Genomic DNA, 13,338 nt, shown 5'->3' with positions numbered 1-13,338 from the left:
CTACTGCCTTTAAACACAAACTTTAACAGGTTAGGGAGCTAAAAGCTTGATGATTCACGCTGGCAGTGTTGAAGTGCCTTGTATCTTGTGTGTCGTGTACTTTTAATCAACATAGTAAATATATTAGTCTGATTACAAAGAGAGGAGTCTGAGTCAGAGTGGGAGTGTTGGTGGTACCAGAAGATGAGGAGTCAGAGTCAGAGTCGGTGGTATTATAAACTGAGGAGTCAGAGCTGGAGTTGGAATCGAAGGTTTTATGTACCGACTCCACAGCCTTATGGTGAAGTGCAGAATAAAGTCAACTGGTGACTTAAATTGTCCCTGTCTGAGTGAGTGTGTGTGATGGACTGGTGGAGACTGAACCCATAGCCTAGGGGTTGACATCCCACAACCTCCGCCACTACGCCAAATCAAACTGTCAAATTCATATACTGTACTCCTCTAGTTTCACTTCAGAGTGGAGGGGCTACAAAACACGTTTCAAAAGGACAGAAGGCCAGAATGTGCAATAAATATTTCTGGATCCAAACTTTGTCAAAATGCCCAGAATGTGTGGTACACCCACCCACACTGCCTCTTGTTTTTTTTTTTTGGTGACGGTGCTTCCACCCAAGACTGTTTACTTAAGCCTTCTGCTGGACTGGGTTTTACAGTCCCAAAAACAAACAAACATTTTGGAAATTTGATATTCTTTTCGTAAAGCCAGTTTCTGTGTCTTATGTGTATGGGTTTACAAAAACACCATCAGGTAAACATGTTAAGTCTGCTAATGAATTCACTGTCCTCCTCACTTTATGCAGGCAGTGTGTTTGAAATGCTATGGATCACAACTAAAGCCCATTAATTTGAAAAGCAGGAAAAAAGTGTATAATTAAATCATTAGTGGTATTGTGGTTAGTGCTGCCACTTTGTGGATCCAGCATTCAAGGTTCAAGTCTCAAATGGGAGGTCTGGAGTCTGAAAGTACCCCCCATGAGAAGGACCTAGGACACAGAGTGAACTCATTTCTGTCCACATGCAGACAGTGCACAAAAGCCACTACGAAGGCTAATAGAATGTTAGGTTATACTGAATGATGTGTGGAGCACAAGTCAAAGGAGGTTATGCTTATGCTTTGTAACGCACTGGTGAAGCCTCACTTAGAGTACTGCATGTAGTTTTGTTCACTGGGCTACAGATAAGATATAGCAGCACTAGAGGAAGTCTAGAGAAAAGCAACTAGGAATCCTGGACTGAGAGCTTTGACCTATGAAGAAACATTAAAGAAGTTGAACTATCCAGGCTGCTACTTTAAAATGACTATGGGGACACAGTTGGAAATTTGTTATGGGTATATTTCATACAAACATTAGAAAGTTTTTCTTTGCAGAGAGAACTATAAACACATGGAATAAATTTGAAGAAACTGAGTGGACATGGATTGCTGAGCTTTGTTAGGCTGAATGGCTTGTTCTCGTTTTACTAATGTCCTAATGTTTCTAGTTGTGTTTATGGAGTTTGCTTGTTTCGCTGTGTGGATTTTCTTCTGGCTTCTCCAGTCCCCCCACATCTCTAAAAATGTGCATGTTAGCTTACTTGGTGATCCCATATTAGCCCAGTGTAAGTTTAGGTGTTGGTGTGTGTGTGAGTGGGCCCTGCAATGGACTGGCATTCTGTCCAGGCCTGTTTCCTGGCATGTGCCCAAAGCTACCTGGATATGTTCCATCTCCCTGTTAGCCTGGATTGGAATAAGCTGGTTTGAGAATGTTATATTAGTAAATCTAAGACACATGACTGTCTGCAGTTCAGCAAAAGTACAGCACCAGAGCAACTGACGGTCAAAATCCAGAGTGCACAGCGACACATTAATACAGAGACCTACAAGTCACTAGAGAAAAAATGGATTATAGGAAATCCTGTTAGTGAGACAAAGCTGATGAGAACTCATTAAAGTAGACCAGTTTATTACAATACAACTGCAGTGCCCGTTCTACTGGCCCTGGTGCCTGCTATACCACAAAGGGTATAAGACAGACATCAGGCTGAACCCAAATACAAAGTTCACATGGTGGGCACAAAGCAACATATTAGCACATCTTGAATTCCAGTGACTTAAAATTCAAAATCCAAAGCTGCCTTGCCAATGAGAACTTCTCGCTCCAATATATCCTTTAGTTGGATTTCAGTAATTCTAAGTATTTAACTGCAGTGCTTCAACGCATGGCTGCATTGCAAAATAATTAAACTAATTCACCAAAGCAATTACAACATTCAAACCTCATAGGCCACTGCTTTCCACTCAGGAGAGATATGTTTGTGCTTTCCTGCCTGAACATTGTGGATGCTGGAATCAGCAGCTGTCACATACCACAAAAGCCTTCTATGTCACGTGACGTATGGCACCCTGGAGTGGGCACTAATTGTTTACACTGTAACAAAAAATCCTGGCATGCGGGTCTAACTTCATGTTTCTGTCTTCAGAAGTGCAGTATACCTATGGGTTCAGCTTTCTGCAATGTAAAATCATGAACTGCTTGCTGCAATCCATCCATTGTCAAGCCCAGGTTTGGGTCAAGGGGCCAGAGACTTTCCCAAAGCATACTTGGAAGGAAGTTCAGATCAATTGGTATGAGCAATGGCTCTACCAAGATTGCACTTTGCCTCTGATCCTGTTCATGATTTTCATGGACACATAATAGATCTAGGAATATCTACGAGGGATGTCTGATTGGAAGTGAGCCTATCTAAGAAGGAGTAATGTCAGCTACATTTCGTTTCTTAAGACCTTATTTGTAATTCCCACCAACGTTCAACCCCACAACTGTTTCTCCTTCCTGCCAGTGCTGCAAAAAGTCCCAGAAAGTTGTCCCTTGGAGTCCTCTTTCACCACAACAATGCCCCACCAAACAAAGTGCACATGAAAATGGAATTATTGCAAGAATGCAATTTCAGACTGTTGATCCACAATCCTTATTTGCCAGATTTCACACTATCTGACTTCTTTTTGTTTTCTTGAGATGAGGAAACACCTGTGTGGTCACCATTTTCACAAAGATAATGCTATCGTTGATTACTGGTGCAGTGGTGTGACTTACAAGAAGTTCTGTTTTTTCCAAGGGCATCCAGAGGTTGGAACACCAATGGCAAAACCAAAAACTACACTGAAAAATCAGTAAAACGGCATTGTGCTGCGCCACTCTCTTCCTAGGTACGATATCTTCCCACCAGACACTCCTGGTAGTTTACTTTTTGCAGATGATGTTGTCCTTTTGGCTTCATCAGACTGACCTCCTGGACACACTGGAATAATTCACATCTAAGTATACTGCCATTGAATTGGCACCTCCAAATTTGAGGTCATGGTCTTATTTTAGAAAAGGGTGGCTTATTATCTTTAGGTTAGGGGTGAGCAGCTACCCCAAGTAGGGAGGAGTTATAGAGCTAGAAAAGAAAGCAAGCTGACTGCCCCATCAGCTAGTGGATGGTCCTGTTGCCATCAAAGATAGGCCCATAGAAGGCTGTTTCTGTGGGTGATTTACTTTTTTGATTGCATTCTGTATTATTACCCTCATTTTCCTCCCCTTTTTGTATTATTTTAACTAAAATCTTTGCCTGGCTCAGTAATACTCATTTCTGATTTCTTTAGCCTGAGACCGCCATAACCAAAATGAATACATAAGGACAATTAATTAAACATTTACTGATACTCTACTTCAGCACAAAGCTTCAGATTCCAAATCTCCCAAGTATGCCTTTTTACTGCTCATTCCAAGTAAATCTCTATCACGATGGAGATTGCCATTGGCCAGTCTTTCAGCTTTTGTTTTGTAAAGCCTTAAAGCGCTGCTACACCTACTCTGCGGCATCGATGGCTTTGTGTTACATGCATACTCTTTGGAGCTCTTTACCTACTTTGTGAGGGTGGTTCCTCTAGGGCCTAGATTTTAAACACCCACCTCTTCACTACTATAGTCAAAAGCTGGAACTTGTAAATCCATAAATACAGTATCTCCATTTACTGAAACCACAAAATGGAATGCAATCACTTTTCTTTATGCCACTTACCTACTAGCAAACAGGACCAGATATAATATGCCTAATTCCTCTTTCATTCCTATTATGTTCTCGAACCTGGAGTTAAACTTCCTTAGACTGGTTGTTTCTGTACTGGATGTTCGACCCAGGCTGAACATGCAATACTTCAACAAAGCTGCAGTTACATCGTAGTTACTACTGGCTGCACTGTGGGTCGTCATTATCCTTCTGCAGAAGATCTTGGACAGCAGATCTGGAAACACATGTCTGCTGTAACATTTCTCCTTGGGAATGATGTTGGTGATGCAGGATGACAACCTGGTGTCTTGTCTCAATGCTCACTTTTGCCAAGGTGCAAGATTTGGAGGTTAATCTTCCGTATCCACTGCACCCTCAGCTTTTTAGTATGGCTGTCACTTGCCCAGTCTTATTCCTTCTACACAGTTGGTTCTGTTTCAGTTAATCCCTTTGGTTCAACCTAACAGTGATGTTATTGATCATGAGCACCCATTTATTAGATTTGTTAGACTAAGGGCGTACTGACACAGGCAATTCGTTCTGTGCCCGAGAACGTTTCTCCACATGTAACCCCACAAAGTCTAATTTGCTTGACTAGTGTGATCGCTCAATGCCAGGCCAACCATACCATGCCCTGGCCTGCTTAGAAGAGGTGGGCCCGAGTATGATTCAGTAGCATTCAGGAAGTGTGATCGCTAAACATACCTGAGCACGGAGAACAGAAATGACGTCAATGATGCAACAAGTCAGATAGTGATAATCTCATTTCATTCAATATCTTTTGAGTTAAAAACAGGTTTTTATTCTCACCTTACACATGAATGTGAATTGTAGTTGGCAAGAAAAGCTACAAATTCCTCCCTTAACATCATTTGTCACCGTAAAAATCTTCTCACACATGCAACACAATTAACAGCAAAATGCTGCGCCACACACTCAGTTAATCTGTAAGAAGGTAGAGTGTTATCCTGTCCTGCACGACTGCAAAACAATCACAAAATAATTAAAATCATTTTGACATGCATGTTGTCACCCTGTGTTTGGATCTTGTTTTGGCTTTAAATGAAGTCGCATGGTCATGACAAAAGCGTGCCCGTGCCCAGAACGCTATGCGCATTGGGGGAGTAGGGAGGCGGGGACAATCACACTTGGGCACAGTACGGAACAAATGTGCCTAGTGTGAGTACACCCAAATCAAGTACTGGGCTATATGCATACAAAGATCTCATTCTTTTTTTAAATGAAAAATGGTCTATCACTCTGTTAGTTTGTTTCTTAAGGATATTCAAATATCTTATTGTATTGAATCAATAATCTAGAAGACATAAAATAACCGTCTAAGACAAATAATTTTGTAAACTGCATAAAGTGCCTCATACTTTTGCACAGTACTGTATGTATATACATATGCACATTAATTTCCACCATATCTGCTCTGTTGGTATGTGCTCTGTGCTTCAGTTTGATTCAGTCAGAGTAGAAGTAATACACTGCTTAAACATCTTCCTTGTATAACAAACCAAATGAACACAAACTTTAGGCAGGCACTATTCTTATTTGATTATTACTGTCTATGATGAAAGATACCTCTAAAGCCAGCAGCACGTGACTTCTAGTTGGAGGGGATTTCAAACTTAATGGGTTAATTTGCTGGATCTTCTCTCCTTGAGGATGTCAGTTTACACAAACAGGAACCACAGGGGATGACAAACTACACAATTCAGTCCAGACTTTTCAGCGCAGTTTCATATTTCCAAAGTATTGCACACTCTCTGCATTCTAATGAATGTGTTACCTAAGAATTATAGTACAAAGACTTTCCAAGCTCAGCAGCAATCTTGGTCCTTTTGTTTTCTTTTTTCAATTTTATCATAGTAGTATAGTAGCAACAAACACGAAACATCCAACAGAGAAGCCTGTCTCCTGTTTAAGAAAACCAAAACTCCCACCTGCCTCAACGTCACATTATATACACTGAACTTCAATGATGCAGGCTTAATGGTTGTCAGCACTTGTGCACACACACAAGCCATTCCTATTACTTAAAGGAATACTCCACCTAAAAATGATCTTTTTATTTATTTATTTTTTTTATCTGCCACTTACCCCATATTCTTTGTAGTTATGGCAGAAAAGCTTTTAATCTTATGTGTTTATGGAGAATGGAGATAACAAATATTTCCTTAAACAAGAGGCGTTAATGTGAACCAACACTGAACAACAGCAAACATATTGTAGCACCAAGCAGGTTCTCACTACTACCAGCATAATGGATTCTGGATCTTAATATTTCGCTTTTGTAAAGCTCACTGTCCTTGAAAGTTCAGTTTGCTGATGCCACACTAGTTGGAATTCAAGTGACTTTGGCAAGTTTGCTATTTTATAGGCTTCCCTGCAGCAGATCCTAAAGCTGCCTACTTGCAAGATGGAATGGCTGCTCATACTGTTGGTGACTCATTAGTAATGCTGGCCCCAGGTTGATTACAATATCAAAATGTCCATAAAAAACTAAAATTACATGTCTCAAATAGCCAGTTACAGTACAGAAAACCTCAAGTAATCCTAGCTGCAGAATGGGTGGGGCCAAATGTTAGATCATTGCCATACAATGAGGGCATGACAATAGACGTACTTTATGCTCTTCAAATGTTTACCTTATTAGTTAATTATTTTATACATTTACAGTGCATCCGGAAAGTATTCACAGCGCATCACTTTTTCCACATTTTGTTATGCTACAGCCTTATTCCAAAATGGATTAAATTCATTTTTTTCCTCAGAATTCTACATACAACACCCCATAATGACAACGTGAAAAAAGTTTACGTGAGGTTTTTGCAAATGTATTAAAAATAAAAAAATTGAGAAAGCACATGTACATAAGTATTCACAGCCTTTGCCATGAAGCTCAAAATTGAGCTCGGGTGCATCCTGTTTCCCTGATCATCCTTGAGATGTTTCTGCAGCTTAATTGGAGTCCACCTGTGGTAAATTCCGTTGATTGGACATGATTTGGAAAGGCACACACCTGTCTATATAAGGTCCCACATTTGACAATTCATGTCAAGAGCACAAACCAAGCATGAAATCAAAGGAATTGTCTCGAGGCACAAATCTGGGGAAGGTTACAGAAAGATTTCTGCTGCTTTGAAGGTACCAATGAGCACAGCGGCCTCCATCATCTGTAAGTGGAAGAAGTTCAAAACCACCAGGACTCTTCCTAGAGCTGGCCGGCCATCTAAACTGAGCGATCGGGGGAAGAGGGGCCTTAGTCAGGGAGGTGACCAAGAACCCGATGGTCACTCTGTCAGAGCTCCTCTGTGGAGAGAGGAGAACCTTCCAGAAGAACAACCATCTCTGCAGCAATCCACCAATCAGGCCTGTATGGTAGAGTGGCCAGACGGAAGCCACTCCTTAGTAAAAGGCACATGACAGCCCACTTGGAGTTTATTAAAAGGCACCTGAAGGACTCTCAGACCATGAGAAACAAAATTCTCTGGTCTGATGAGACAAAGATTGAACTCTTTGGTGTGAATGCCAGGCGTCACGTTTGGAGGAAACCAGGCACCGCTCATCACCAGGCCAATACCATCACTACAGTGAAGCATGGTGGTGGCAGCATCATTCTGTGGGGATGTTTTTCAGCGGCAGGAACTGGGAGACTAGTCAGGATAAAGGGAAAGATGACAGCAGCAATGTACAGAGACATCCTGGATGAAAACCTGCTCCAGAGAGCTCTTGACCTCAGACTGAGGTGACGGTTCATCTTTCAGCAGGACAACGACCCTAAGCACACAGCCAAGATATCAAAGGAGCGGCTTCTGGACAACTCTTTGAATGTATTTGAGTGGCCCAGCCAGAGCCCAGACTTGAATCTCTGAAGAGATCTTAAAATGGCTGTGCACCGACGCTTCCAACCTGATGGAGCTTGAGAGGTGCTGCAAAGAGGAATGGGCGAAACTGGCCAAGGATAGGTGTGCCAAGCTTGTGGCATCATATACAAAAAGACTTGAGGCTGTAATTCCTGCAAAAAGGTGCATCGACAAAGTATTGAGCAAAGGCTGTGAATATTTATGTACATGTGATTTCTCAGTTTTTTTATTTTTAATAAATTTGCAAAAACCTCAAGTAAACTTGTTTCACGTTGTCATTATGGGGTGTTGTGTGTGGAATTCCGAGGAAAAAAATGAATTTAATCCATTTTGGAATAAGGCTGTAACATAACAAAATGTGAAAAAAGTGATGCGCTGTGAATACTTTCCAGATGCACTGTAGGTAAATACATGCATTCAGTGCAAAGGTATTGTGCATTTATTCTTCACCATACAAAGTGAGTACCGTCATCTGTTCCATCAGAATGCATGGGCAGGTCCCATTTGATTGTTTGAGTCTGACATTTCACCCTGGCCAACGCCACGTCCCCCAGCATGGACCATCTTTAAATCTAGCTGCAATATAAGTACACAAATTGTTGACAGTATTTAAAAAATATACATATACTCTGAAATATGCAAATATTTATTTACAATGTAAATTATTTACAATAATTTAAATTTCAGTATATATTATAAAGTGTGAGGCTACAGCATGAAGCTCAGAGTGAAAATGCCGAGAAAAGAGAAACTCGCTTAGCCACTAATACACAAGCGAGGGGAACACATCGGCAAAACGAAACCTCAGAGGAGAGAGAAACATGCTTAGCCACTGGTAAGACAACAGAGGCGAGCACGTCAGCAAAACAAAACCACCGAGGAAAAAGAACCTCACTTAGCCGCTAATACACAACCAATGCGATTGACTGATTGAAGTACCAGAATCCATGGTTTCTAGGAGCCCAGGCTTTTTACTATACGGGCTTACACAGCTAGTGTATAATAAAGATGAAAGATGTAAAATCCAGGCTACATGCTGTTTCAGATATTTCATCAGTAAGACATAGACACCTCAGCACCACACTGGAACAGTGTGAGGTTTTTTACAGTGGCTGGAGTGCCAATCCTGCCACCAACCCCCAAGTTCTCCCTGCAAACTGGAGGACCCGCTTGCAGGGTTGGATGCAGGTTAACGTCATACCCAGGACAGAGCAATTGCAGGTTAAGGGCCTTGTAAATCAGGAGGTTTGTGCTTGGGCAAAAGTTCTCTTCTCTTAAATTGAGGTTTATTAAATTTTGCATGCATGTTACTGTTGGGTGGCACGGTGGTGTAGTGGGTAGTGCTGCTGCCTTGCAGTCAGGAGACTCAGGTTCACTTCCTGGGTCCTCCCTCCGTGGAGTTTGCATGTTCTCCCTGTGTTTCCTCCGGGTGCTCCGATTTCCTCCCACAGTCCAAAGACATGCAGGTTAGGTGCATTGGCAATTCTAAATTGTCCTTGGGGTGTGTGTGTGCCCTGTGGTGGGCTGGCGCCCTGCCTGGGGTTTGTTTCCTGCCTTGCGCCCTGTGTTGGCTGGGATTGGCTCCAGCAGACCCCCGTGACCCTGTAGTTAGGATATAGCGGGTTGGATAATGGTTGGTACAACTTTAAACATTAAAACAGTTTAGCTGATGTTAATGAATTTAGCATTCTGTTTAGGCTAGACCCTACTTACAGTGAAGACTACATTACACGTTAGTGATCCAGTGGTCATATCAAGGGGTCTGTTGTGTGATGTGATTGGGTTACCAAAACCAGAATTATGTATCACACAAAAATGGCTAATTCTACTTGCACTAAATTGTATTTATATTATTGTCGATGGAATTTAAAACAGGGTTCCTGGAGTTTTATGAATTTCATTGGGAAGTCGTGATGAGAGGGCAACACCACAAAAATGAAACATTATTCCAAACAGCTGAGTGCATGTTTGTTAAATTTTGCATGTATATTACAGTTAACCCAACTTGACATATAAAGTATAAGAAGCTTCAAAGGTTTCTTCATAACTAGGGGATCAGTTGAGGAAACAACACAAAAACCAAACATTCTGCCCAGCTTACATGCTGCATCATTGATTCAGTTATTCTACAAGTCAGCTAGTTTCGTAATTTTGGCATTAGACATCAATTTGTGAAAGCTTAGTAAACTAGAATATAAAAAAGAAGTTGTGTTCATGGCTCTAACCCAGCAAAAAGATAACACAATTATGGAATCCAGCCATACACAAAAAAGACAACTTCTCAACTCATGCCAGCAGTGAAACTGATTGCGAGGTATTGTAGATGACAGATGGGACAGTACCGTTTCAGCCAGAAATGACAAAAGGGTTAACATTTAAAAAACACAGACAGTAAATATTTACTTTCTTACCTTAATTCATTACACAAATATACTCAGGCAAAACTGGGTACATCAGCTAGTAAACCTATTTAAAACCCAAATACCATTTAAAGTTGAAAAATGGTAGTTCTGTCCTCTGGCGCTAAAGAAACTGGAAGATCAACACTGATACAGTTTAAGCTTTTAAACTGTACTTCAAATTAGTATTTAATATTTTAAATAGTTATGTTTGGTCCTGTGGTGGTTGAAGTGGTTCCCATGGCGACGGAAAGTCCTTTGATTTGCGAGAAGTCCGCTATATAAATGTAATTTATTATTATACAATTTAAAATGCATCTCTTATGCTGAATATAAAAAGGTACCACTGGACTGGCGACATGTCCAAGACTCTCATGACCTTGAATTGGGTTAAGCAGGTTTGTGGATGCATGTATATTGTTTGACGATGTGCAGTTTTGTAACTTTTGAAGTTTTTTTTTATTCTGTTTATTCCACGCTGACTCCCTGAAGCTTATGCATAAGCAGCATCCTGTAACAGCCCAGAATTAACCCTGAACCGCATGCTGTTCAGCTACACAAGCTATAGCTTAGGGCCACCGCCTTCTTGGGGGCCCCCAAAACAAATCATATTTGGCACTTACATAGAACATCTGGACTTATAAAGGGCCCCATGTCTCAAATAGCTTAGGGCCTTATCAAGTCTAAATCCGGCCCTGGCTGTTCCCTAGCTGGAGGATATCGAGCACGGATGCACACGTGTCACGCTGTCATTCTCTCTTCGTTGTGTTTTAAGATATAAACTACGATTCCCAGAATGCACTGTCTTTTTCCAGCCGCATAACAACATACTGTATTTAAGATGAACGCCACACACCGAAGCACATACTACGCAATCGCACAGAAGTGGAGCCAATTTGGCTCGGAAAGAAATTGAAACACGTGCTCTTGAACGCGCCACCAACTCCTTTGGCACTCAACATTGTTCTAAACACATAATGTAGTACCAGCGATCAACCGGTGGATATAACGGTTTGTAAAGCAAATACTGTACCTGACTGCGAATAACGTGTACAGAATATACTTCAAATTCCTGACATTAATAACGACATGCTCACTTGGGTCAAATTATATGAAAGCGTTGACCGCAGGAAAAGTGAATTAAATGAGAGATGGAAGAATGACACATGAACTGGCGCTGTAGATGGAATGGCACTGCATCGTAAAGTGCTCGTCGTTTCAACGAAATCTTTAAAGGTAATTTGCAGAATCTTGTAAACCATGCCGAAACAGTATTTTTTCAAAAAATGTTGTAAATGCATCGTTTTGGCCGTTGAACCTTGAATCAAGTTTGACGTCTGAAGCGTCGCATCCAGGGTTGGTTGAAGCGGCTGTTTACCAATTTAAAACTGGATTAACCGGTATACACGTTTTGAGCATAGAAAAGGGGCCATATAAATTAAATGTATTATTATAATGCATTATTATTATCTATTTATATACCCTATGTATATACAATATTTTCCCAATATCACATACGTTCATCCATTTTACGAAGAGTTGCTACTTGTCTAAACGTTCTGGCAGTTGTCAGCCACAACTGAGAAACCAATCCTGGACTGGAGGTCACGGCAGATCTGCATTCACTTATTTCAGAAGAATGCAGGTTTGACTGCGCGTCTTTAGAATGAACTGAAAATCCCACGCGAGGAACATGTAAACTTCACACCATCCTTGGTCTTTCTAGAACTCGAACTCGGGTCCATCGCCTTTGAGGCACAAGCACCGGTAGTTCGAACTCAGGACCCTGACTGTGAGCCACGGGCGCTTACAATTCACGTCTTAATCAGTTCTGAGTCGCGGACAGTCAAGTGTAAACAGGCATTCCATGCCACACAGAGGGACTGTACCCAATCTGGATTCACCTGGTTAACCTAACGCGCCGTCGTGCAGTACATCTGTATCTCTGATGTCTGTGTCTTCACACACGAGTACAAGGATCGGGGGATATTTCCACCCTCCGAAAAAAATGTAAACGATTAATAAACTCTACCTCGCTGCGCTCTGGAGTATTTAATTCATTAACAAGACGTCACCAACTTGCAAACAGTAAGACGCTAAAAACAGAGAGTATACCTTTAAATTCTGAACCATTATTCATACAGCTCGACGTTAACAAGGAGATAAGGGTAAATAGTAATCATGAATGTCTGAGAGAGAAAAAAGCACAACTTAAGCATGTTGGCCTGTCAGATTAGCAAGGCTTTGGGCTGGACGACTGTTCCCAAATGAGCAGCGAGACAGCTCTGTACCACCCGCCTGGACTGCAATAGCTGAGCGCAGAGCAACCTGCAGTTGAAACGTGCCGTGTCAGTACCCACAGCCAAATTCCCCCAAAACAGTCTAATGAAGTTTAGGAAGTGAAGCGGCAACAGACGGCAATCTCGCTTTACAAATTAAAGGCTTCCTTGGTGTAATCGTACAAGCAAAACGGCAAGCTGTTCTCCCCATTCTCCCTCACAAGACATACACTGCCGCATATCCCGGAGGTTGGATCGCTTACCTCTTGCAGACATGTCTGGCGGAACAGCGGCAATATTTCCTCACTAGTCTGCCAATGCAGGTTCGGCTGTTGCGGGTATGCTGGCCAATCCAGACGGATTTCTAGAGCGCTGACTACAGAGGAGGGTCGTGGACGAAGGACGCAGTTTGCCGTTTCATGTAGCTGCGCCTGCGAAGCGAGAACGCGATCACAGCGAAAAGGTGCGTGTACATTAATAACAGGGGAGACAATTCAGCCAATACAGACATAGAGCGCACCGCGCTGGGCGTGTCCTTCATTCTTGGGTGGCGATAACTGCGCGCTTGGATTATATGTAATTAAACTGCGTGTTAAATAATGAAAGATTCATGTTAGCCGTATACATATTTTATACATGAAGCTCATGCCCTCCTAATTAGGACAGCTGAAATGTGTGTATCTGCAAATGTCCAGGGATTCAGGAGGCTAGACTGCATGTGGGGATGGTGGAGGGCGAGTGTACTGGAGGGTGGAG

At 41.8% G+C, this 13,338-nt stretch overlaps 1 protein-coding gene across 1 annotated transcript in view; it reads right to left on the bottom strand.

The window, feature by feature from the left end:
- ablim1b (actin binding LIM protein 1b) overlaps window positions 1-13,045 on the bottom strand; it is a 513,083-nt gene extending 500,038 nt beyond the window's left edge. Inside the window, exon 1 of the mRNA XM_039775700.1 lies at window positions 12,846-13,045. Coding sequence (XP_039631634.1) covers window positions 12,846-12,858 — 13 coding nt within the window. The 5' untranslated portion in view covers window positions 12,859-13,045. The remainder of the gene's footprint in view (window positions 1-12,845) is intronic.
- Window positions 13,046-13,338: the final 293 nt, after the last annotated feature.

Source organism: Polypterus senegalus, chromosome 1, assembly GCF_016835505.1.
Source record: "Polypterus senegalus isolate Bchr_013 chromosome 1, ASM1683550v1, whole genome shotgun sequence".
Lineage (NCBI taxonomy): Eukaryota > Metazoa > Chordata > Cladistia > Polypteriformes > Polypteridae > Polypterus > Polypterus senegalus.
The sequence above is the reverse complement of the archived record's forward strand: the minus strand, read 5'-3'. Positions and strand labels throughout refer to the sequence as shown.